We start from the raw sequence: 25,121 nt of genomic DNA on the forward strand, positions 1-25,121 counted from the left end.
CGGATAACGGATATCACTTAGCATCCCTCCGCCTGATGCCGTGGTCCATGATTTTACTTACATGGTGACACCCAAGATTTGCAAATTTGCTGAGGGTCTGGAACGCTGACGTGGAGGACACCTTTTGTTTTAAGGAGCAATTAAGTTTCCTCCCTGTGACGCGTCCCTTCCATAAAAAGATGCTAACTTGCAGACGCTCGATCAGCTAAAGGACTCCCGCCCCTCCCCCAGTTGAACTCCGGAGTTGTGGATCTGCCCTCCACGCTCTCTCCCGACGCTACTCGGGCCGCGTCCGCACGGCGTCGGAGGGGCTAGAACTCGGCGTCGTCCTCTTTTTCACCTCAATATCTCCCGGCCTGACGCACGCGTGCCGACGGGGGAGGGGAGAGAGGGAAGCTTGCTCCCGCACTTTGCTCGCAGTCGCTGCACCGCGGAGATGCCGGGCCGGGGTCCCTGGTCCCACTGGACCGAGTGCAGCAATTCCGCAAAGCCGCCCGCTGTGCCCGGGACCGGGGGTGGCGGCAGCGGGTGAGGCTGCGGGCCCCGAGGGTTGGGGGTTCGGCTCCGAGCGTTAGCCCCTGCAGGGGACGGGTGGGGGCTGGCAGCTCTGCTCTTGTACTGGTCCTCTGCGCAGTGAAGTGAGGGGAGGGGAGAAGCTTTGTTAAAGTGGCCAGGATGGAAAATAATGGTGGCTGATTCGCTGTTTAGGGGAGGGGCTTTGTGCAGTGACTGAACGCTGATCACTGCGACAGTCGCCTGCGTGCGTGCATCTTTCTGCCCCGAGAGGGCGCTGCAAAACTTTCTGGGAAAATTGCGGGGAGCTGAGTAGGCAGTAAACGTCCGGAGGGCTTTCAAGTCAATAAGCCAGTTCCTTGACATTAAGCACCATTCTGTTAGATGGGAGCTTGTAATAACCAATGATGATGAAGATAGTTGAGATACTGAAGTCACTGCTGGAGGCTATCCTTATCCCATCCTTCCTTTGTTCCCTAAAAGCGAGAGCTGCTCGCGGTTTACAGTACAGTTCAGCCCATGGTCCAGGCTCCAGCTGCACCCTTAGCCACGGATTGCTCCTCCTCACCCGCGCGGCGCTGGGAATGGAATCCTAGGCCTCGTGCTTCCTGGGTAATCGCTCTGACTCTGAGCTATATCCACAGCTTTTTTTATTATTTCGAGACAGAGTCACGCTAATTTGTGCTGGTCTGGAATTTGCAGTCCTACCTCTGCCGCTGGCGTAGCTAGGATTACAGGTGTGCGCCACCGTGACTGGCATTATTATTATTATTTAAATATCTGGTGCTATTTAAAGACTTCTTAGAGGTGGGATGAGGTTGTGTGCTTTCCTCTTCTTCACAGTGCTTGGCTGAGTGCTGAATCCTAAGTATGTTAGATCAGTAAACTCATGGTCATTGAATAAATTGCAGGAAGTAGGAAGGGAGCAGGTTTTGTCTTAATTTGAGAAAAAGTCAAAAAGAGTTCTTACTAAATTAGAAACATTACAGACTAATTTATCAGTTCCAGCACACCTTACTCTTCAAAGGACAGTCTTTTCAGTAACCAAATTACCTTATTAAAGAGCAAGGAAATGGGATGAATAACAGAAAAATCCAAACTACTTAATTGAGCTCACTGTAGGAATTAGATTAAGAAACTATAAGAGACCAAATCTAGCTTAAAACAAGTCCTTTAAAGTACGGTAGAAATTTCTGATAATTCACTTTGGAAAAAGCTTGGAGCCATTAGGTTTTAAGCAGACTTGCAAGAGAAAATTTTGCAAGATAGTCTGAGGGAAACATGAAAAGCAAAAAGCATATATAATACTATCCTTTTCATTTGAAATACATTCTTTAGTGCTTATAAAGCTAATATTACATATTATTTATATCCTTTTTTAACAGATCAGCTGGACTTTATTATCAGAATTCCAAAGGTACTGGTGAGTAGTGCATACAGAGCAGATGACACAAATAACAGGGTTCAGAGAAACCAGTTTGCCTGTAACTACTTAGGCAATGGAATTTTTAAAATAAGACTTTGCTAGCATCTTTGGTAAACTGTCTTTAAGATTTTTCAAGGCAATCCTTACCTGGGGTTCCCTCTTACCCCTTCAAGAGTTCTGTTTCAGTCATCTCACTTGAAAAAATCCTACTCCTTTCATTCTTGAAAAAAAAAATTTAAAAGCTATCTGACATCAAATATTTTAAAAATTAACCATAAACTCTAAAAGGGCTGTGTTCAGAACTGATGGTTGCAGAGCACAGCCTGGGTTTTATACATGGATGGAAAGAAGAAGTTCTAAACTGAACAGCTTCAAAGTCCACAAAATATTTCTTGTCTGGGGATATTTTATTCATTTATTTAAATGTGGTGCTGAGAATTGAACCCAGGGCCTCACACATGCTAGGCAAGTGCTCTACTATTGAGCCACAACTCCAGCCCCAATACAATATCTTTTTATTTATTTATTTTTATGTGGTGCTGAGAATCCAACCCAGTGCCTCACACATGCCAGACAAGCACTCTACTGCTATGCTATAATCCCAGCCCCAGTTTTTAAATTTTTGATTTAAATTCAATGATGCGTAAACCTGGATTCTCTTTGCTTTTCCTTCGCATAGTCCCTGTATAGTCCTTACAACTATCTAGGGAAAAAAATTCACACCCATATATGTATATGTATATACATAATGTAAATATATAATATGGTTGTGTATATATTTTACTTTGTGGGTTTCCCTCCACCAACTGGAAATTGAATTCAGGGGCACTCCACCACTGAGCTCCTTCCTTCCTTCCTTCCTTCCTTCCTTCCTTCCTTCCTTCCTCCCTTCCTCCCTTCCTCCCTTCCTCCCTTCCTTCCTTCCGTTTTGAGACAAGGTCTAACTAAGTTGTCCAGGAAGGCCTTGAATTTGTGAGCCTCCTATTTCAACCTCCAGAGTAGCTGGGATTACAGGTATATGCCACCGTGCCTAGCCTCATCAAAATTCTTACTGAATTATAGTAAAATGTAAAAAATAAACAAAAGTAATAAGATTAAAACAACCCAGACGTGGAGGGAAATAATTTAAAAAATTTTAATTATTGGTATATTTGATAGATTGACAATATTTAAAAAGAAGCTGGGTACCCTCTTCAGTAATACACATACTAGAACCGGAATGATACAGAGAAGATTAGCATGACCCCTGTGCAAGAATGACATGCAAATTCACAAAGCATTCCATATTTTAAAAAAATTAAACCATAAAAAATAATTTAAAAGAAATTAAAAGCATCCAGGTACAGTGGCATGTGATGTTATGACTGAGGAGGTTGAGGCAAGAGGATTGCAAGTTTGAGGACAACTGAGAAACTTAGGGAGACCCTGTCTCAATAAAAAAAAAATTAAATGGGCTGGAGATGTAGCTCAGTAGTTGAGTGTCTCTGGATTCAATCCCTGATTAAAAAAAAAAAAAAAAAGCAAATTTCTAAACAAATACCAAAATAATAATGAAAGGTTTTTATAGTGTAGGATTTTTCTATTCAAATAAACAACAAATATATGCCTAGTAAAAACTCTGAAAAGGCAGGGTGTGGTGGTACAAGCCTGTGATCCCAGCAGCTCTAGAGGCTATGGCAGGAGAATTGCAAGTTAGAAGCCAGCCTCTGCAATTTAGCAAGACCCTAAGCAATTTAGTGAGTCTCTGTCTTAAAATAAAAAGGGCTAGAGAGGTTTCTTTATCATTCAGCCACATACCCAGCCATTTTTATTTTGGGACAGGGTCATACTAATTTCCCAAGCTAGCCTCAAATTTGTGATCCTCCTGATTCAGCCTCCCAAGTCACTGGGATTACAGGTGTGTGCCATCATGCCTTGCTACAGATGTTATTTTAATCTGATTTACCACAACTAAAATTTGGTAGTCTTCAAAGCAATGAGTAAAATCCATCTTTCTTTCTCTTTTTATGTTGTAATGCTGAGGATCTCAACCCTGCTCATGCCACTGAGTCACAACCCAGGCCCTAAAGCCCATTTTTTCAACAAGTTATTTACTACTAACACTTTACTATTTACCTTAGGAATAAATTACATTTCTGAAATTTTGACTTTGAGACTTACAGAAAATTTGTGAGAATAATACATGAAAGTTTAGGATCTTCATTCAGATTCCCCCAAAGTTAACTCTATCTAGTTTTTTGTTTGTTTGTTTGTTTTTATTTTTAGTTGTAGATGGACACAATACCTTTATTTTATTAATTTTTTTAATGTTTATTTTTTTGTAAGTTGTATACAATACTTTTATTTTTATATGGTGCTGAGGATCGAATCCAGGCCCTTTCACATGAGAGGCAAGCGCTCTACCGCTGAGCCATAACCCCAGCCCCAATTTATTAATTTTTTTTTTGTAGTGTTGAGGATCAAACCCAGTACCTCACATGTGCTAGGCAAACACTATACAACTGAGCCACAACCCCAGCCTTCGATCTTGTTTTTTTTTTTTTTTTTGGTACCAGGGATTAAACTTAGGGGCACATGACCACTGAGCCATATCCCCAGCCCCATTTTGTTTTTTATTTAGAGACAGGGTCTCACTGAGTTGCTTATCACCTCACTTTTGCTGAGGCTGACTTTGAACTCGAAATTGTCCTGCCTGAGCCTGCTGAGCCACTGGGATTACAGGTGTGCATCACCATGCCTAGTATCATATACAAGGTCTTGCTGAGTTACTTATGGCCTCACTAAGTTGCTGAGGCTGGCTTTGAACTCAAGATCTTCTGCTTCATCCTCCCAAGCTGCTGGGATTACAGGCATTACTATGCCCAGCAGAGATGTATTTCTTGACATTGACATTTGTGAAGAACACAGGCCATTTCTTTTGTAGACTATCCCTCAACTTGAGTTTGTTTGATCTTTCCTCCTGAGGAGATTTAGCTTTTCACATTTCTCACAGGAATACAGCAGAATGATGCCGAGTTCACCTTGGTTCATTACATTAGGAGACACTTGCTGTGGGTTAATCTTTTTTTTGTTGTTGTTGTTATAGAGATAGAACTCAAGGACACTCAACCACTGAGTCATATTCCCAGCCCTGTTTTTGTATTGTATTTCAAAACAGGGTTGCACTGAGTTGTCCAGCACTTTGCCCTTGCTGAGGCTGGCTTTGAAATCAGATCCTCCTACCGAAGCCTCCTGAGCTACTGGGATTACAGGTGTGCGCCATAACACCCAGCACTAAATTCATTATTATTATGATGGCTAGAAACAGATGATGTTTCTAATTCTACCGCTCATTCTACATTTTTTTTTAAAGAAAGAGAGAGAGAGAATTTCTTTTTGAGAGAATTTTTTAATATTTTATTTTTTAGTTTTTGGCGGACACAACATCTTTGTTTGTATGTGGTGCTGAGGATTGAACCCGGGCTGCACGCATGCCAGGCGAGTGCGCTACCGCTTGAGCCACATCCCCAGCCCAAGAGAGAGAATTTTTTAATATTTATTTTCCAGTTATTGGCGGACACAACATCTTTGTTTGTATGTGGTGCTGAGGATCGAACCCGGGCCGCTCGCATGCCAGGCGAGCACGCCACCGCCTGAGCCACATCCCCAGCCCCTCATTCTACATTTTTTCAATTGGTTTCCTGTTACAAGGAATAGTTTTCCTTTCTCTACCAACTGTTTATGTATTTATTGTATCATTTATTTATGAATTTATTTATTGGGCTGGGGATGTGGCTTAAAAACTGGAAAATAAATATTAAAATTCTCTCTCTCTCTCTCTCTCTCTCTCCCTCTCCCTCTCCTCTCTCTCTCTCCTCTCTCTCTCTCTTAAAAAAATGAATTTATTTATGTATTTATTTATGAATGTATGGATTCTTATTTTATTCAATAAGTTAAATCCTTCACTGTCATTGTTTTTCTGCTCAGATTATTTGAGATTTAACCAGTGTAAACCCTTTACAAATGGCTTTTATGCTGTTTTAAATTGTCTCTATTATCCTTTGAGCACTTTGTTATCCCCTTTTCCTCTCTGTGGTGCTGGGATCAAATCCAGGGCTTTGTGCATGCTAGGCAAACACTTCATCACTGAACTAAAATTCCAACCCTCCCATTTTACTTTTTGCTATAAAATAGTGCACTGTTGTTTCCGCCATTTCTCCAAGGAGCCCGTGGGAGCAGAATGGTCCCCAAGTCCCCACCCTAACTTGTTAGTTACATGGCACACATATATCTATTTCTGTATTTTTACTTAATAGTTCATTCTGTGCCCTCCTCTTTCCTTATTCATGGGTAACTTTTTCTCCAACAGTATGAAACCTGGCTACCATTAACTATGATATAATTATTCGTTAGTCCTAAAATACATAAGAAGTAGCTTCAGAATTGTTAATCTACACCTCTACAAAAAAAGAAGCCTAGTAATTAAAGATTAGTATTTGCTTAGAGTACTTTTTGTTTGAGGGCATACAGTCCAAGCAATGTATTCAGAAACTGTTGGGTTAGGTAACAATTTATTTACTTATTTACACAGGAAATAAACTTAACATTTTAATTGTTTTAGGTATATAGTTCACTGGCATTAAATTGTTGTGCAGCCATCTTCCTAAATTAAAATTTCACATATCAAATTATGGTAAATCCCTATTTCTCCTTTTTTCCAGCCCCTGATACCCATCATTTCTTTTTTTTAAAAAAATAACTTTTGGTTGTAGGTGGACACAATACCTTTATTTTATTTTTATGTGGTGCTGAGGATTGAACCCAGTGCCTCATGCATGCTAGGTGAGTGCTCTTCCACTGAGCCACGACCCCAGCCAGACGCCCATCATTTCTATGAATTTGTCTTTTCTAGGTATCTCATATATGTGAAATCATATAGTATTAATCTTATGACTGGCTTATTTCACTTAATGTTCCCAGGGTACCATACAGTAGCATATGTCAGAATTCCCTTTTTTTAAAAAAAATTATTTATTTATGTATCATTAGTTTTAGGTGGATACATTAGTTTGTTTTGGCTGCCTAATATTTCACTGGATGGATATACTATATTTTGTTTATCTGTTAATCCATTGATGGACTCAGGTTTCTTCCCTCTCTTGGCTGCTATGAACATAAGTGTGTCCAAATATGTTTATGTCCTTGCTTTCTTTTGGAATTGCTAGATCAAAAGTGAATTGCTCAATCACATGGCAATTCAATTTATTTTCCAGTTTCTACACCATTTTACATTCCCACCAATGATGCACAAGGTTATTGATTTCTTCCTATCCTAATCAACACTTGCTGTTTTTCTGTTTTGTATTTGGTTCTTTGTGTGTGTGTGTGTGTGTGTGCGCGCGCGCGCGCGCACACCAGGATTGAAACCAGGAGTGCTTAACCACTGAGCTACATCCCCAGCTCGTTTTATTTTTTGAGACAGAGTCTCACTAAGTTGCTTAGGGCCTCCATAAATTGCTGAGGCTGGCCTTGAACTTGTGACCCTCCTGTGTCAACCTCCTGAGTCACTGGGATTATAGGTATGTGTCACTGTTCCCTGTGGTTTATTATGTTTTTTGATGATAGTTATCCTAATGGGTATGAAATGGTATTTCACTGTTTTTGATTTGTGTTTCCCAAATGATTAGGGATAATGAGTATATTTTAATGTGTTTATTGGCTATTAGTGTCTCTTTTTTGGAGACATGTCCATTCAAGATGTTTGTGTTCTAAAACCAAATTGCATATCATAGTCTTAAAAATTACCTGATATAAAATACTCACATTACTACTCCATAATAATACATGTAAATAACTAGATATTATTAAATTTGTTGGATTTTTGCTTCTGAAATTCATAATATCCTTGTTTACAGTTAGAATCAAAGATGGACATAGAGTGAACTCTCACATAGCCAAGCTGCAAGAGTTACGGAAAATGCCTCAAATTCAAACAATTCACATCCCTAAATCAATGAAGGATGCATCTTTTTTAAAGGTAAACTTTGAGGGAAATTTATTTATTGTGGTGCTGAGGATCAACTAGAGGGTTTTCCACATGCTAGGCAAGCACTCTACCACTGAGCTATACTCAGTCCCAGAAAAACATTTAAATATCAATACTATTTGAAGTCAGAGCTGAACTTGTTCTTTCCTCACTACTGGTGATTGAATGCAAGATTTGCTCATACTAGGTAAGCACTTTACCACTAGCTACATGCCTAGCCCCAGAGCTGAACTTTTTATCAAAAATACTAGTTACCAAGAGGTTAAGGCATTGCACATTACAAAGTTTACCCAGCATATTGTCTGGGAATCAATAAATATCTCTTGGGTAAACTCATGAATGAATGCAAGGATGATAGATTTCCTATCACAAGATCTAATGTGGGTTGGGGTTGTGGCTCAGTGGTACCAGCATGCATGAGGCACTGGGTTTGATCTTTAGCACCATATAAAAATAAAATATTGTGTCCACCTAAAAGTAAAAAATAAATATTAATTTAAAAATTTATCATGTATAACTAATTAGAACAAAAAATTTTAAAACATTTAATGCATCTTTACTTAGGAAGCTCAAACACAAAGATACTCAAGGAAAGTTCCATTCTACTGGCTGCATGCCTGTAATCCCAGTGTCTTAGGAGGCTGAGGCTGGAGGATCACAAATTTGAGACCAGCCTCAGCAACTTAGTGAAGCCCTGTCTCAAAATTTAAAAAATAAATACAAATGACTGGGGATATAGCTCAGTGACACAGCACCTCTGGGTTCAATCCCTAGTACTACCCCCTGCCCCCCCAAAAAGTCATTCTAGAGTTAAAAGTTGAAAACCCAACCTTATAAAGATTTAACTCAAGAACTACAAAATTAGAAGCAGCAGGTAAAGGAAATGGCATTAAGGGTTTTACAATTATTTACTTGTACGCTCGCTAAAGACCAGTTCTAAGAGCTGGGTGTGGTGGTGCACCTGTATTCCTAGTTACTTAGAAGGCTGATCTTTTGAACTTAGGAGTTCAAGGTTAGCCTGGGCTACATAGCTAGACTACATTAAAAGAGAGATTGTAAAGTAAATTCTGTGTGTGTATATATATACATATAGTAGACTCTTGAATTGAGCATGTACTTCAAAATCAGAAGTATACTCGTTCAGAATTACTTAACTGGAGATTTTAACTGTCCCTCAGTATGTTCCATACTGATAGTTATTCTGGTACTGGAAAAAAGACTTTAGTTAAAAATAAGTAGAGTCATTGGGTTAATTTTAGGTACTATGTTATACTTCAAAAATCATATTGAGATGGGCTGGCATTGTGGTTCAGTGGTAGAGTGCTCGCCTGGCATGCACAAGGCACTGGGTTTGATCCTCAGCACCACATAAATGTAAAATAAAGATGCTGTGTCCACCTAAAACTAAAAAATGAATATTTAAAAAACTATCGAGAAGGTAAAATGCAGTATATACAAAGTAAAAATTACTGGCAGAACAGCAGATTCACTCCCTTATTCCTCTAGGGCAGGGGATACTCAAAGCTCAAAGGACATCTGGATTATTTGAGTGGAATGTCAAAATCACTTGCATTCTTTATTCGTGTGTGTGTGTGTGCGTGTGTGTGTGTGTGTTGCTGGGGATTGAACCCAGGGCAGCAAGAACTCTACCAACTGAGCTAATCCCCAGCTCACTTGCACTTTTTTTTAAAAAAATTTTTAAAATTGTCAATGGACCTTTATTTTACTTATTTATATGTGGTGCTGAGAATCAAACCCAGCCTCACACATGCCAGGCAACTACTCTACCCTAGAGATACGACCCCAGCCCCCACTTGCACTCTTTAAATGGCCATTTCTTTTTCTTTTGGCCACGTTAACATAGTTTAATTTGTTTAAGTCAAATGTACAAATGGCACAGCTCTCCTAAACATCCACTCTTTCACATAAGGGAGACTGTCAACCTCTGTTCTATAATGCTGATCATAAATTCTTTTATTCTTTTAGCATCCAGACCTCACCATAGGCCAGAAGCGTTATCTGTGCAGCATTGCTAAGATCTATAATGTAAACTACCTGAGGACCTTGATGAAGAGGCAGTACATGTATGTGATTCAACGCAGCTTACAAAAGCCAGGCAGGTACACTTCCAGTTGGTGTCTCACTAGTTCAAGTGAGAGGGCCATCTAACTGTGGTGATTTATATGACAGGTGTCCTCACTCATCATAAGAGCCGCCTCTGCTCTCCTTACTCACGGAAACAGTATTACTCCTGCACTATATGGCGACACCAACTGGAGAAGGAGGAGTCTTCCAACATTGCAGCCATATCTGCACCTGAAATGATCATACATCATTCCCTTTGGCGACCAGTGAGAAACAAAGAAGGGTCTGTTTCTTGAGGTTTAAGTGGGAGAGAATGTGCCCAATTTTATCTGAAGGGTAGCTCATACTAGTTTGTGTTCCCTAGTATGTTCACTTTACTAAACTCAGACTAGGTGGACAGAAAGCACAAAAGGATCTTTCTCTTTACTGAGCTGATTGAAATAGCCACTTTTTTAAGAACATATTTTGTGGAATTGTAAAAAACTTGGTCAGACAGATCATTTAATTATATTCCCATTCAAATTTTAAAAAATGCAAATATTTGCAAAAGGAGAGTTATGGTTGCTTCTGCACTGGAGAGTATTTCAAAACAAAAAAAAAAAAAAAAAAAGGAGGAAAAAAGAGATTAGAAAGCCCCAGTGTTCAAACTGCACTTCTATAATTAACTTTGCATTTCAGGATTAATAAATCACAGGAGTATTTAGGGACTTAAGCGGTCTCTTTGGTAATTCCAGTAGCTAAAAAAAATAATTTGTGTAGATTTCCATGTGCATTAAGCAGCTGTTCACTTTGTTGGCTCCAATTAAGATACTTCCTTTTATTATAGGTTAAAAACTGGGTATGCATCTAAAATAAGATGTAAGTCACTGAAGATTTTTAGAAGACCTGGCAGACTATTCATACAACCAGGTAAATTTGGAATTTAAAAAATATGCATTTTTTAAGATCTTAGGTTTAAAAATATTAAACTAAATGTAGTTTCACTTTTATTATGAAGACATTACAAGTTTTGGAATGTGATCTCTGCCTTAATTGTTCCAAATAAAAAACTAAACATGAGGGGGCTGAGACTGTAACTCTGGTAGAGCGTTCACCTAGCATGTGTGAGGCACTAGGTTTGATCCTCAGCACCACATAAAGATAAATAAAGGTATTGTGTCCATCTTCAACTAAAAAATATTTTAAAAAGCCCTAAACATGAAATAGTTTATGCTCTCAATTAAAAGAATACACAGCTCAAGGGAATGAGGTTCAAATTATTTCTTTTTCTTCTTTTGGGGATGCTGGGAATCAAACCTAGGGCTCATACATGCTGAGCACATGCTGGGCTACTTCCCCAGCCCACAGTATTTCTAGTTCTCAATATATTTACAATATCAAGGTCCAAAACTCAACAGAAAATAAATTTGTCAGAACCCTGATCCACAAATATCTTTTTGAACCATCACACTTCTTTAATAAGAGAGTGCCGTTTTTGTTTTTTAGTTGTAGACTGACCCAATACCCTCATTTTATCCACTTATTTCCATGTAGTGCCAAGGATCAAACCCAATGCCTCACACGTGCTAGGCAAGTAATCCACCACTGAGTCACAATCCTGGCCCAGATAGTGCCATTTTTACATGGACAGCATATTTTCTATAGCACTTAGTAATTTACAAAGGGCTATATCATTCATACTATCTTGTCTGATATTCAACAAACCAGTGAAAGCATGCCAAGCAGGTGATATTATCAACATTTTATAGATGCAACTCAGTCAAATCCAGACTTTAAAGGATCTGCATAAAGGATCCTTCTACCACGAGTATAGAACACTGCAGAATTAAAAAGGAAAAACTGGAAGACAAATTGAGTGATCAGAAATTCTCAGAATTATAATGGAGTTATAAGTGGAAATGAAATAATTCTCTAGTTAGTGCCATACTGGCTAGGAAGTAGGGAAGTAAAGCCTTCTGAATTGATATTCCATTGCTGTACAACAGCATCAACCCAGCTCTGCTGTAAAAACCATACTATACCTACCCAAGAAATTAGAGAAAGGGGAAAAAGTAAGTCTGGTTGCAAAAAGAACAGTTAGGGAAACCCTGGGGAGGGGAAAAGGCACTGTGGCCCCCCAGAGAAAGAACCAAAGGAAAATGGAAAGACACTGAAGATATAACTGACCACTTTTTCTCCCTGACCAAAAGATTCTGAAAACCAATGGGAGAGGGCTTGGATTGTAGCTCCATGGTAGAGTACTTGCCTAGCATGTGTGAGGCACTGGATTCAATTATTGACACTGCATATAAAGAGAGAGGAGGGGGAGGGGGAGGAGAGGGAGAGGGAGAGGGAGAGGGAGAGGAGAGGGAAGAAAGAAAAGAAAACCAATGGGAATACTTAGTAACAAAGAATTTGTTATACAGTAACTTGTTTAGAATATAGTACTGTGTATCTTATTTTTAAGAGTAAGAGGACTAAGGTGATTATCTCTGCTAAAAGTTAATTAATGAGCTAGGTCATTTTGAAAATGTTTCAAAGCAGACATTATAAATTCTTATTATTCCTTCAGTTTCTTCAAATGATTCTGAATCATACATGAATGAAGAAAAAAAGGAAAAAGATTTACTAAATAAGTGTATGCAATCAATGTCAATTGAAGAAAGGGGAGGACATCTGATGTTAACTTGACAGTCGTGTGTTGTGGACTAAATTCAGACACCACCTAACATCAAGATATTGTGTCCCAAAGGGGAAGGCAAGGGACTGTGAATTGTGTCCTTTATGTTTAGGATGGTGTTATTCACCATTAAGTCATGAATTTTAGTTTGTTCAAAAACTTTACAACAATATGATTGGTCTGATATAGTTCTATGTACCATTGATATTAGTGTAATAAAATTTACATGTAATACATGCTTGTGTTTCTAGCTAGGTACAATTAAAATTTTTCTTGTCACTTAAAAATGAATTATTTTTCTTTAAACCTGACAAATGCATTATGAATGTAATTCCTTTATCTACTTATGCTAAATTCTAAAATAGCAATATTCTAATATCCTTCAAGTTTGGAATAAGGAAAACTCCAAAATACTCAGATATATAATAGCATTTGAAAGACTATCATTGGGGCTGGGGATGTGGCTCAAGCGGTAGTGTGCTTGCCTGGCATGCGTGCGGCCTGGGTTTGATCCTCAGCACCACATACAAATAAAGATGTTGTGTCCGCCGAAAACTAAAAAAAAAATAAATATTAAAATATTCTCTCTCTTTAAAAAAAAAAAAGAAAAAATGAAAAAAAAAGACTATCATTACTTGCAAAGTAGGTGCTCAATAAATAGTTGCTACTTGATACAAGTTAAAAATGTACAGATTTGCCTTATCTTATAAAAATTAGGCTCTCAAACTAGATTCAGCTGGGAATAGTTGCACTTTTTTTTTGAGAGAGAGAATTTCAGTATTTATTTTTCAATTTTTGGCGGACACAACATCTTTGTTTGTATGTGGTGCTGAGGATCAAACTCTGGTTGCATGCATGCCAGGCGAGCGCACTACCGCTTGAGCCACATCCCCAGCCCAATAGTTGCACTATTGACAGGATTCTTTACATTTGCACTTTAGTGAGCTTCCCAGAGAAACTTGAGTGGTTCTTACCAAAAAAAAAATGCTGGGGTTGTGGCTCAGTGATAGAGCACTTGCCTAGCACGTGTGAGGCCCTGGGTTCAATCCTCAGTACCACACAAAAAAAATAAATAAGGGGGGCTGGGGATGTGGCTCAAGCGGTAGGGCACTCGCCTGGCATGCGTGTGGCCCGGGTTCGATCCTCAGCACCACATACAAAGATGTTGTGTCCGCCGAAAACTAAAAAATAAATATTAAAAAAAAAAAAAGTTTAAAAAAAAAAAAAAATAAATAAATAAATAAATAAGGGCTGGGGTTGTGGCTCAATGGTAGAGTGCTTGCCTAGCATGCATGAGGCACTAGGGTCGATCCCCAGCACCACATAAACAAATAAACAAAATAAGGGTATTGTGTCCATCTACAACTAAAAATAATATTTAAAAAAAAAACTGTGAAAAAAGAAAATTTCAAAAATTACACCTTAAAAAAATCAATCAATAAAATAAGGGTATTGTGTCCAAATACAATTAAAAAATATATTTTTAAAATGTTGTTAAATCTTGAAAAATGGGAGTAGCAACAGTTTAAAGAATCACTGCTGATTTAATCAATCAATATGAGACATTATGTAGAAAATAAAATGTGAGGCCAACTTTATGACATAGAATGTCGTAAGAGAAGAGTGCTCTGAGAGGTCATCTCAACTACCCCTTTAATACTTAAATTTTGCGGTTTCATTTGGTCTTTCATTTTTATGTTTTTTAAAAAATTAAACACAGATTATCAAAAAAGTATAAATGAAAGGTAAACATTTATTACTAGAGAAGAGAAAAATGTATACAGAAAGTCTAAATTCTTTCTCTTCATGCACTACCTTTGCAATAAAGTCCAAATACTAACTTTGAAGATAGATATTGTCAAGGATAAATTTTTCTAAACACATGACTATCTACTGTGTCGTGGACTTTTTTTTTCATAGAAACTATATACTGCAAATATATTCTATAGTTTACAAGAAGCTCAGAGCACTTATGTATAAACAAAGAAGACATTTCTTACTGCAAAATATTACAGAAGTTAATACAACTGTGTGGCTCTTAAGCATTTAATTACTTAAACAAAGGAATGAAAAAAAAAACACAACCCACAAAATCATGAACAGGCATGGCTTTAAGATTTTTTGTATTCAATTCGTTCTACTTTCACATCATCTCCAATTAGCTGATAGACGTAAGTGACCACAGTAGATGCTTGGATATCCATCAATACAAATGAAGGAATAATATTTCTGAAAGAAAAAAAAAAAAGTTAGTATTCTGTACTAAAGAGAAACAGCACTATAAATCTCAATTTAAGATAACAATTTGAGGAGCTGGGGTGGTGGCTCAGTGGTAGAGCACTTGCCTAGCAAGTGTGAGACACTGGGTTCAATTCTCAGCACCACATATAAACAAAATAAAAATAAAAGTTCTATCAATAACTAAAAAAATAAAATTAAAAAAGAAAAGATAACAATTTGAACTCAAAAATCTGATTATTACTTACATACTCAAAAGAATAATTACCAAAAGAAAACTGCTAAAAAGTACACAGTTATTTAAAAGATTACATGTCTTTTATGAAATGTCAAACACACAATCATTAACTTTACTAAAGCCCCCAAATTTCTAAATTGTATATTACTTACGTTTCTAAGGCATTATAAGCACCAGTGGCAGAACCTGGGTTAATGTAGAATTTATTTTCATGCTCAAATGCTTCAAATTTGTGTGTGTGCCCTGAGATAAGAATGTCCACATCAAACTGTCTCTGCAACAGGGCTAAGCTGGCCATATCTCCCCACGGAATAACTTGATGTCCATGGATCAGACCAATTTTGAACTGTCCCACAGTCACAACTTTCTGTTCTGGATAATTCAGATTCTAATATAGGAAAGAGATAAAGAAAACATGAATTTTATTTTTTGGTACTGGGGATAGAATCCAGGGGTATTCTACCACTGAGCTACATCCCCAGTCTTTTTATATATTTATTTTTTGCTACTGGGGATTGAACTCAGGGGCACTCGACCACTGAGCCACAGCCCTAGTTTGTATTTTATTTAGAGACAAGGTCTCACTGAGTTGATTAGTACCTCACCGCCGCAGTCTGGCTGGGCACAAAATCACGAGCCACTCAAGCAGGAACAAACTTTTATTATTTTTTGAAACTGCCGCCAATGTCCGGTACCCGCCCAGGAAGATTTTGGATCCACCCACGTGGCCTCCTCCCGGACCGCAGAGAGCGCCCCTACCCGGAACTCCCTCCTACTGTACTTCCCCAACCAATGGGAACTCTCCAGGAGTCCCGTAGCTGGCCTAGGTGAACAGCAGGAGTCCAATATCCATATGAATGCAAATCTTAGCATAATCATATCATCTCAATGGCTAGCTGGCGTCACCTTTCGACCAAAAATGCCATGCATCATATACTTGGCTCTTAGCACCTCACAGTTGCTAAGGCTGGCTCTGAACTTGAAATCCTTCTGGCTTAGTCCCCCGAGCTGCTGGGATTCAGGCATGCACCACCATGCCCAGCCTCCATTTATTTATTTATTTATTTAGGCAGGGTCTTGCTAAGTTACTGAGGCTGGCCTTGAACTTGTGATCTTCCTACTTCAGCCTCCTGAGTCACTGGGATTACAGGTGTATGCCTGGCAAAAACATGTATTTTAGAAATGTTTTTTTTAAAAAAATCACTGCATAAATATTCAACCTTTTAAGGATGAGGAAACTGAGGCACAAATAGGTTAAAATAATTTGCCCAAGGTTACATGCCAGTAAGTGACTAAGATCCAAATTCTAGTAGCATGGCTCCAGGGTTTGTGGATCTAGCAAATCAGAGGAAAAAAAAAAAAAGATTGAATTCTTGCTAATTAGACTTCTTTAAAATAACAGATGGAAACCCTGTATTTAATTAACCAGATCTATATTCTAATTATGAATAAGAAGTTTGCCCCTGTCCTTGTTATTACTCCAGACTTTGACTTTTATACCACCTATAGTTTTTCCAAACTAAAACCACTAAAAAAAAAAAAAAAAGTAAAAAAAAAAAAATAGACCATACTATGTCCATTTCGTCTGGTATAAAAGAACCTTGTTAGAGAGTACCAACCAAATTAGATAATTTATGAAAAAGCTTACATTCCCAGAAGTGCAAAATAAAATTTTTATCCCAGAATCAGGTTTGTCTTTAAGTTACACTGGTAAGGGCCTAAAAATTATCTATTCTAATCATATTTACTAAAAGTCAAAAAGGAGAAGTAATTTGTGAAAAATCTCATTAACTATTGGGCAAAATTGAAACTCTAGAACGTTAGAGTTAGATTTATTAAGGTATAATTTACATACAGTAAAATAATCCTCTTTGGTGTACAGTTTAATTTTTTTCAACTTAATGGGTTTTGATAAATGCATACAGCTGTGTAAGTACTGCCACATTCAAAATATAGAATATTTCTCTCATTCCATTTTAATTCTCTTATGCTTTATAGCCAATCCCTGTCAATAGAGTAGTGATGGGGTCTTATTTTACTTAAAAAGGATCACTCTGGTTGCTTCTTAGAGAATAAACAGGAGGAAAGAAGGGTAGAGTGAAGAAAGTGGAACACAGGAAAGTGATGTGGTAGCTTGGAATAGGTCAGTAAAGGTGGTGATGGTGGTGGTGAGAAGTTCATAACAACAACAAAAAAGAAACTAAATGATGGCACTACAAAAATAGTAACAAAGCCACTTTACTCAGCATCAATTTATTTAGTAGGAATAATTATTTAAAGTGTTTGTGGGGTAGTCTACATCTGTGTAATATGGGTTGAGCATCCCTAATCTGAAAATCAAAAATCTGAAATGCTCCAAAATCTGAATCTTTTTGAGTGACCCACACAATGACACAGATGGAAAATTCCACACCTCATGCCACATGTTAGGCTTTCCTGAAAATACAGACACACTGAAAACATTGTATAAATTACCTTCAGGCTATGTGTTTAAAGTGTGTATGAATGAAACATAGTGAATTTCATTTCTAGACTTGGTTCATATCCCCAAAGTAAGTGTATAGAAATATTCCAAAATTCAAAACAAACCTGAAATCCAAAATAATTCTGGTCCTAAGCATCTCAGATAAGTGATAATTGTAATTTTATAGTTGGAAATTTTTAAAAAGAGAGATAAGAGAAAAAGACCTTAGCAATATAGATACCCTAGTCTAAAGGAAAAAGCTTATGTAAGTAAAAATTAAGAAGGGGAAATATCTGAGAAGGAAAGGCAAATACATCACCTCATCAAAGTCTCCTCTCACAATGTGAACATCACCAGCCAGAGTCTTGAGATAGTCATAACTCTCCTTGGTGCAAAGGTTTCCAGTGCAGAGAATGTGCTGAATCTTTCCTGGTACCAGGAGTTTTTTGAATTTAGCAGGTAAACTGTTGCACCGATGTGGGATGTGCAGATCTCCTAATACCAACACCAACTTTAAAAGTGTCAAGATGAGATAAAGCATATTAAACATGATGTCAAAAAAAGACATTCTTGGGCTGGGGCCAGTGGCAGAGCACTTGCTAGCACATGAGAGTCACTGGGTTTGATCCTTAGCACCACACACAAAAAAATAAACAAAAATAAAGGCATGCTGTCCACGTACAACTACAAAAAAATTTTTAAAAAATTTCTCCATAACTCCCCTTTTAAATTAAATTTATCAGAAATTCCAGAACCTGATAGAAGTTGTTCATATATTTCCTATCATGACTATTCAAATCAAAACACATAATAATACACTCTTTTCTAAATCAATCTTTTTGTGTGTGTGTGTGTGTTGCTAGGGATTGAACCCAGGGCCTTATGCATTCGAGGCAAGCACTCTACCAACTGAGCTATATTCCCAGCCCCTAAATCAATCATTTTATTTTGGTCATAAACAATTAAGTATACACAATACAGATAATCATTCTACCTATCAGGAATAAAATCAAGCATTCCAAAGTGACTTATTTAGAGATCTATAAATTATTCTGAATTAAACAAAACCACAAAATGAAACATATAATACTGAACCCTATAGAACTGGGCATTTTGAAGGCTTATAGGGCAATTCATATTTCTGTAGTTGTAACGTAAAATTTATATCTTAATTCCAGAAGCATTATTAAAGGGGATTATTAAAAATTTAATGAGAGAGAAGTTAATTCTGTAATTGATGCATATACTAGGTTGACAGTTTGGAGAATAGAAGCCAAAATTTACCATTTTTGTTACTTCCAACTATTAGCTATGCATTACAGAGGTACAAAAACAGCCTATGATTCAGAGTTACAATAAAGATGTGCTTATGAATTATAACCTTTTTTGATATTTTCACTTTCCTTCATTAGAAACTCTATCATGTTTTTATTACCTAGATTAAATTACCTATGTACTGTCAGTATAATTCCCAAACTTAAAAAAAAATTCACAATCTTTCATGTGCATTAGAGGATTAAAACAAAAAAGAAAAGTCAGTTAAATAAGTGATGAATTTAGCAGGAGGTAGTTTAGAGTTGCAACATAGTCTCAAAGGACAAAATCATATTTTGCTCTGAAATATAAAAGAATAAAACCCCCCCCACTTCTGTAAAATTTCAAGATTTGACAAATAACATTATATAATTTAGTCATTTAACAGAATATTGTTAAAAAAGATAATTTAAAAATAATTTCTGTCCTCAGCCAGGCATGTTGGCACATGTCTGTAATCTAGCTATTTGAGAGGTTGAGAGTTGAGGCAGGAAGAATCCAAGTTCGAGGCCAGTTTTGGCAATTTAGTGAGACCCTGTCTCAAAATAAAATTTTAAAAAAGGCTGGGGATGTAGCTCAGTGTAGCGTACCCCTCAGAGAAACCCCCAGTTAAAAAAAAAAAGTAATAATAATAATAATAATAATAAAATCTGCCCTCAAAAAGACAACATAATCAATTTTTTAATGTTTTAGTTTAAGCACCTTCATTTCATACAGGATGTTTTCCCTTATAGACATCCTATCCATAAAGGTACATGCTTTTTCTCTGCCTTTTTTTCTCCATATATTTTTTTAAATTTTTGTAGTTGTAGATGGACAGACTGCCTTTATTTTTTATTTGTGTGTGGTGCTAAGGATGTGACCCAGTGCCTTGCACGTGCTAGGCAAGTGCTCTGCCACTGAGCTACAACCTCAGCCCCCTTTCCCCATATTTTTAAATTGGTGCATTATAATTATATGCAATAGTGGGATTCTTTGTTACATATGTGTTTGCACATGATATAACAATTTGGTCAACATCCTTAACTAAGGCATGACTATTCCTCAATATTATCAAAGAAAACATTAAATACTTAATATGATAAGACAAAATAATTTTGCTCCGACAGACTTTATAAATTGAAATTAATCAAAAAACAAAATGTGTAAATTAAAATGATTACTAAAGCAAGTTTGATTCCTCTGGCAACAAAAATAAAAATGACTGCAAAGGAAAGGAACTGTTATCAGGACACAAGGTAACTGAAGTAACATGAGCACATTTTAAGAGAAACTGTTAAATAAGTTTCTTCTTTATAGCTTATAAATATCATTTTATAGTTTATAAATATAGTTTCAGTAGATATTTGTGCAATGACCTGTTTCAATGGAGAGCTTAGTGGACATAAACTCTGTAGAACTAAAAAACTCTACAAAGTTTCCACCCTCATTGGTAATCAATATAAAAACACCTTGATACAGAACAATCTTCATTCTGTTTTTTAATATTTATTTTTTAGTTATAGGTGGACACAATATCTTTTATTTTTATGTAGTGCTGAGGAGCGAACCTAGTATCTCACACATGGTAGGCAAGTGCTCTACCTCTGAGCCACAAACCCCAGCCCCTAGAACAATCTTCATTCTAAAGTGGAATCCTTTCAGATATGGATTGAAGTACATAGTTAATGTGGAAGCTGGCATATGAGAAAAAGATAAAAAACAGATTTTTATATTTAAAAAAGAACAAATTCATAACAGTGTATATGTCTATTAGAGGTTGAACATGTTTGGGACTAATAATGAATGAACCATTCAATCAGAATGTACTAGAAAGAAAATTAGTCATGATACTTTATGACTGATGACCTAAATTCTTCAAAGCACTCTGCATTATCCTCACATATATCCAAGACTATTAATAGTCTAAAGCTACAACTGTATGAAGACCACACTGAAATTATTTCAAATTAATTAAGGATTCTTATTAGGGCAGAATCCTCTGGTTTCCTGCTGGTGACAAAGTTATAAGGGAAAGAGTGTCATATAATATATGTTCAGGAGTGTCTTTGCCAATATTCCACACTTTGACAAATTAGGTTAGATACAAATTACAGAGTCTTTTAAGACAGCAAAAGATCCTGGATATGGCAGTCTTGTTAAATTCATATAAAGAAACAACCCAAACAAAGCATGGGAATTTGGTTACTTCCTATTTGACAGATCTTAAAAGGGTGAGAAACTCAGTCAGTAACAGCCACCCAACCACCATTGTTAGTAGGAGCTAAGAGAAGAAACTTACTCTGTGCCCAGCCTTAGTGGAATGAAGAAGTTGATTGCAGACAGGGGGATGGGGGGGGGGGGGAAGGATGAAACATGACTAATGTTAAAAGAAAGCAACAAAAGGAAACAAATAAAAAAAAAAGAACAAAAAAAAAAAAAACCCACACCAAATGAATATGCAAAAAATTGTTAATGATTTCTAATTGTTAAGAAAGAAAATGTTAAAAATCAGCTGTGCTCAAAATAATAACCAACGAACCATTTGCTGTACTTTAAAACATGACATGAATGCTCACTTTTTAATAAAATTGCCTTATCAGTTTTTCTACTTTTCTACTTGATCTTGTTCTCCACGTTGACTCCCATCTCTTTTGTTTCTCTTCTGTTTAAAATTTTAGAATAAAGTTTTTAATTTTTAGAAAACAATTTGGAAATTCATTGGCAATAGCCTAAAGGTTAATCTCTTCTGGATTCTTGGGCTCTAATTATCCTTCAGGTATAATGGCTTTAATTCTCTTATGTTCAAAGTTCTAGTAGTGAAAAACTATGCTGCAGCTGTTTTTTTCATAGAGGATGTATACAGTACCATAAATATGTATCAAGTGACAAAAATGTCAACAAAGATAATAAAGACAGACACATTAATCCAGTTAAAATTGGACCTTCCTGGTATCTAAATTTGCTGCCCACAGACTCTGGGCACTGTACAGTGCTAAATGTCTCTAAAATTCTTTGCCAAATAAAATGTTTTTACTCATAACAGAATTAGCTGATGATAAATTTTGTTCAGTTCTTTCTTTTTCATATGAAAAGTCCATCTACCCCCCAAAAGTGTTCACCTTTCTAAACAACTTCTGAAACATGAATTTGGAATCATGGCTGGGAAGTATTTCTTCTCCCTTGGATAATGTCTCAACATTACTGTAAATTGGAGTCTGTTTAGAAGCAAAAAGCCTTTGTTAATAACAATAATAATATTATCATTACATATTTTTGGTACTGGAGGTTGAACCCAGGGCTCCCTACGAGTGAGCTACACCTCCAGCCCTTTTTATTTTTTTATATTGAGACAGGGTCTATCTAAATTTCCAAGGCTGCCTCGAATTTGCCATCAAACCCCTGGGATTACAGGCATGCACCACCACACCAGGCCAGGATTAAAGCCTTTAAAGACACAATTATACAATTCAAATTTTAGACTGTCACCTTATAAACCACCTTTTGAAAGGTACTATTTGTTATAGAATAGTAACAGTATGAAAAATGTAATGATCAGAGAGAAGTTCCTCCAGTTAAACTCCACCAACACAAACATCAAGAATATCAGAGCTCCTCTGCCAACAGTTGACATTTTAGAGGGCCAAAGACACTTTAGAAAATCTGATTACAATTATGAACCCTCTACAGCAGCAGCTCCCCAGTTTTTATGTAGTTTGGTGTTTTGTTTGTTTTTTCGTTGTAGATGGACGTGATATCTTTTTATAATGCGGTTCTGAGGATCGAACCCAGTGCCTCACACGTGCTAGGAAAGTGGGATTAAAGTGGGAAAGTGCTCTACCAATGAGCCACAGCCCAGCCCCTGTAGTTGGGTTTTAAGGTTAGCAACCTATGGGGGTGAGGGGGGGACAGCCTGAAGCTGGCTGGGGAATCATGGGGAAATACGATGCAGGAATGCGGTAAAGCTCCCTAAAATACCCCTTGGCGTCAACTATGGCTCTCTCCCCCACCCCAAAAGCATATGTCCACAAAATTTTCCAAATAATTTCATGGAATTCACACACCCATCAGGGAATCCTGCTCTAGAAATTCGCGCCAGGCGCTGCCTTCGGAGAGCAAAGGCAGCTGCGCGTCATTCCAGGGGCGGAGAGATCGGCTCTCGCTCCCTTTGCCTTCATGGCAAACTTGAACGGCCAGTGAGTTCTGCGGAGATAACTTCCCGCTAGGCATTGAGAGGCCAGCTTTCGCCACACAGGGTGGCGGCCAGCACACCCCAACCAGATGGAAAGGAGCAGGGCACGCCTGGGAGCGCAGGGGGCCGCTGGAGGTGCAGGCCCCAAGGCCCTCCCCACTCCAGCGTGCCGAACTCGTGACAGGGCAGGCAGCTGAGGCCCTGTCCACCCGCGGACATCCTCTGGCCCCTGGGGCCAAGGGGCGAGGCCAGCGCCGCCCGCACCCAGAGGTGGCCGCTCCCTTCCTTTCCTAGCCCTCATCCTGGGCCTTCCCCAGGCCGGCGCTTCGGCCGCGCTCGCCAACGCCTCCGGGATGGCCCAGCCCTCGCCCTGAAATCCCCCACGGCTCCCAACGATGCAGCAACCCCGCCGACAGCCGGGCCTCGGTCGCCAGCGTCGGTCCTCACCATCCTGTCACCGGGCTCCGCTCAGTCACCAGAACAGCAGCCGCCCTCTTCCTCAGGTTCCTCGGTGACCCACCCACTTTCCCCTCAACCAATGAAAAACGAGGTCGACTGGAGACGGCCCTACGGGGACCCGCACAGTCCTTTTACCGCCGGAAAGCGAACCTGTGCTTTGAGAATTAGTGGAGGCGGAGTGAGAGTGGGAGGAATTGAGGCGTAGCTTCGAAAAACGCGGGCAACATCCGGGCATTTGGGGCCAGCAAGCTAACGTGCGCCTTCCAACCCTGCCTTTCAGCAACCGCAGCCATGCTGAAGTGCGGGATGAATGGCAGTCAGGTGAAAGGTGGAGCAGCCTTTTTTGCCTCCCTATGTAGAAGAGGAAAAGTCTAAAAAGCCAATGACGTGCCTTCATCTGTCGCCTCATTCTTCCCCTTTGCCTTTGTGCGCCAGCGCTGAAGTCGCGTCCTGACCACTGCCTGTCCCCACGAGGGCCCTGGGGGCTTCTGACGGCAGGATGAAGGCCCCTCTCGGTTGAGGCTTAGTGTTCAGTACTGCGCAGCGTGTGGGGAGGAGTGGGGAAAAAATAATGTGTGGACAAAGTATTTTAGTGCCCAGAAAACAAATAAGCCTGATTTTTTGCACAGATTCAATCTTTTTTTTTGGTACTGGGGATTGAACCCAGCACTCTACCACGGAGCCACATCCCCATCCCTTTTATTTTTTATAAGAGACAGGGTCTCACAGAGTTGCTTAGCACCTAGCTGTTGCTGAGGCTGGCTTTGAACTTGTGATCCTCCTGCCTCAGCCTTCCAAATCGCTGGGATTACCATGCCCAGCAGATTGTGCGATTTTAAAACCACTAAATCACCTTGGGTCTCAGTTTCCTCATCTGTAAAATGGGAACCTTAGCAGCACTTTAGAACAGCACTTTCATTAATAGGGTTTGTTGTAGGCATGAAATAGAAATTAATATAAACATAAGGGAATGTATGGAACTGCTCTTCATTGTATATGGCCCTTTTAAAATGGAAGTTAATACAGAAAGCATTTAGAAAAGCAGTGGCTTTCTATAAATTGTAGCCTGAAAATGGTCATTGAAAACTATCTTGTATTGTGACTGGCTTCATTTGTGTTGAAGACAAATATAGGAAAATAATAATGAGCAGGAAAGGGAAGTACAAGTCCCCCCATTGTTACTTGTTCCCAGAGTACTAGGAAATTGTCTTTAGCAGTGTGCACCTTCTTTATTTTTTAGTTGTCAGGAATCTTTATTTATATGTGGTGCTGAGAATCAAACTCAGTGCCTCACACATGCTAGGCAAGCACTCTACCACTGAGCCACAACCCCAGCCCAACAATAGCCAATTTTCTGTGATTATTTAATTTTGCTTTCCTTCCTAGACTGTAAATGTGATGAGGGCAGGAACTATACTTGTCTTGTTCATTACTGTACCCCGGTGCATTGGGCTGTATTTGGAGTCTAGTAGGTGATCAATAGACATTCATTGGGTGAATGAAAGGTCTGCATCAGGCAATCCAGGAAG

At 38.4% G+C, this 25,121-nt stretch overlaps 2 protein-coding genes and 1 non-coding gene across 5 annotated transcripts; 2 read left to right on the forward strand and 1 right to left on the reverse strand.

Annotated features, from left to right (window-relative positions):
- The first annotated feature begins 183 nt into the window (after positions 1-183).
- Fam216a (family with sequence similarity 216 member A) lies at positions 184-12,998 on the forward strand. Of its 2 annotated transcripts, none has more exons than XM_046446162.2 (7): positions 184-528; positions 1,899-1,936; positions 7,834-7,955; positions 9,951-10,080; positions 10,155-10,332; positions 10,876-10,958; positions 12,601-12,998. In XM_046446162.2, the coding sequence occupies exons 1-7, from the start codon at positions 437-439 to the stop codon at positions 12,717-12,719; spliced, it is 762 nt and encodes a 253-aa protein (XP_046302118.1). In that variant the 5' UTR covers positions 184-436; the 3' UTR covers positions 12,720-12,998. The 2 variants fall into 2 exon arrangements, with proteins under 2 accessions (XP_046302118.1, XP_046302119.1); XM_046446163.2 differs by having other exon boundaries at positions 186-528; positions 1,899-1,930.
- LOC124093693 (U6 spliceosomal RNA) lies at positions 3,124-3,230 on the forward strand. Its single transcript, XR_006852032.1, has one exon. It is a non-coding gene; the product is annotated as a U6 spliceosomal RNA (small nuclear RNA).
- Positions 12,999-14,441: 1,443 nt separating the features above from the next.
- On the reverse strand, positions 14,442-23,738 carry Vps29 (VPS29 retromer complex component). Of its 2 annotated transcripts, XM_046446279.2 has the most exons (5): positions 23,581-23,626; positions 22,064-22,159; positions 17,968-18,159; positions 15,337-15,572; positions 14,442-14,937 (listed from the first exon to the last, which is right to left on the reverse strand). In XM_046446279.2, the coding sequence occupies exons 1-5, from the start codon at positions 23,581-23,583 to the stop codon at positions 14,820-14,822; spliced, it is 645 nt and encodes a 214-aa protein (XP_046302235.1). In that variant the 5' UTR covers positions 23,584-23,626; the 3' UTR covers positions 14,442-14,819. The 2 variants fall into 2 exon arrangements, with proteins under 2 accessions (XP_046302235.1, XP_046302237.1); XM_046446281.2 differs by lacking the exon at positions 22,064-22,159 and having other exon boundaries at positions 23,581-23,738.
- Positions 23,739-25,121: the final 1,383 nt, after the last annotated feature.

This window comes from Marmota monax, unplaced genomic scaffold, assembly GCF_021218885.2.
Source record: "Marmota monax isolate L192 unplaced genomic scaffold, Marmota_monax_Labrador192_F-V1.1 WCK01_AAM20220418_F8-fsc00092, whole genome shotgun sequence".
In the NCBI taxonomy this organism is placed as follows: domain Eukaryota; kingdom Metazoa; phylum Chordata; class Mammalia; order Rodentia; family Sciuridae; genus Marmota; species Marmota monax.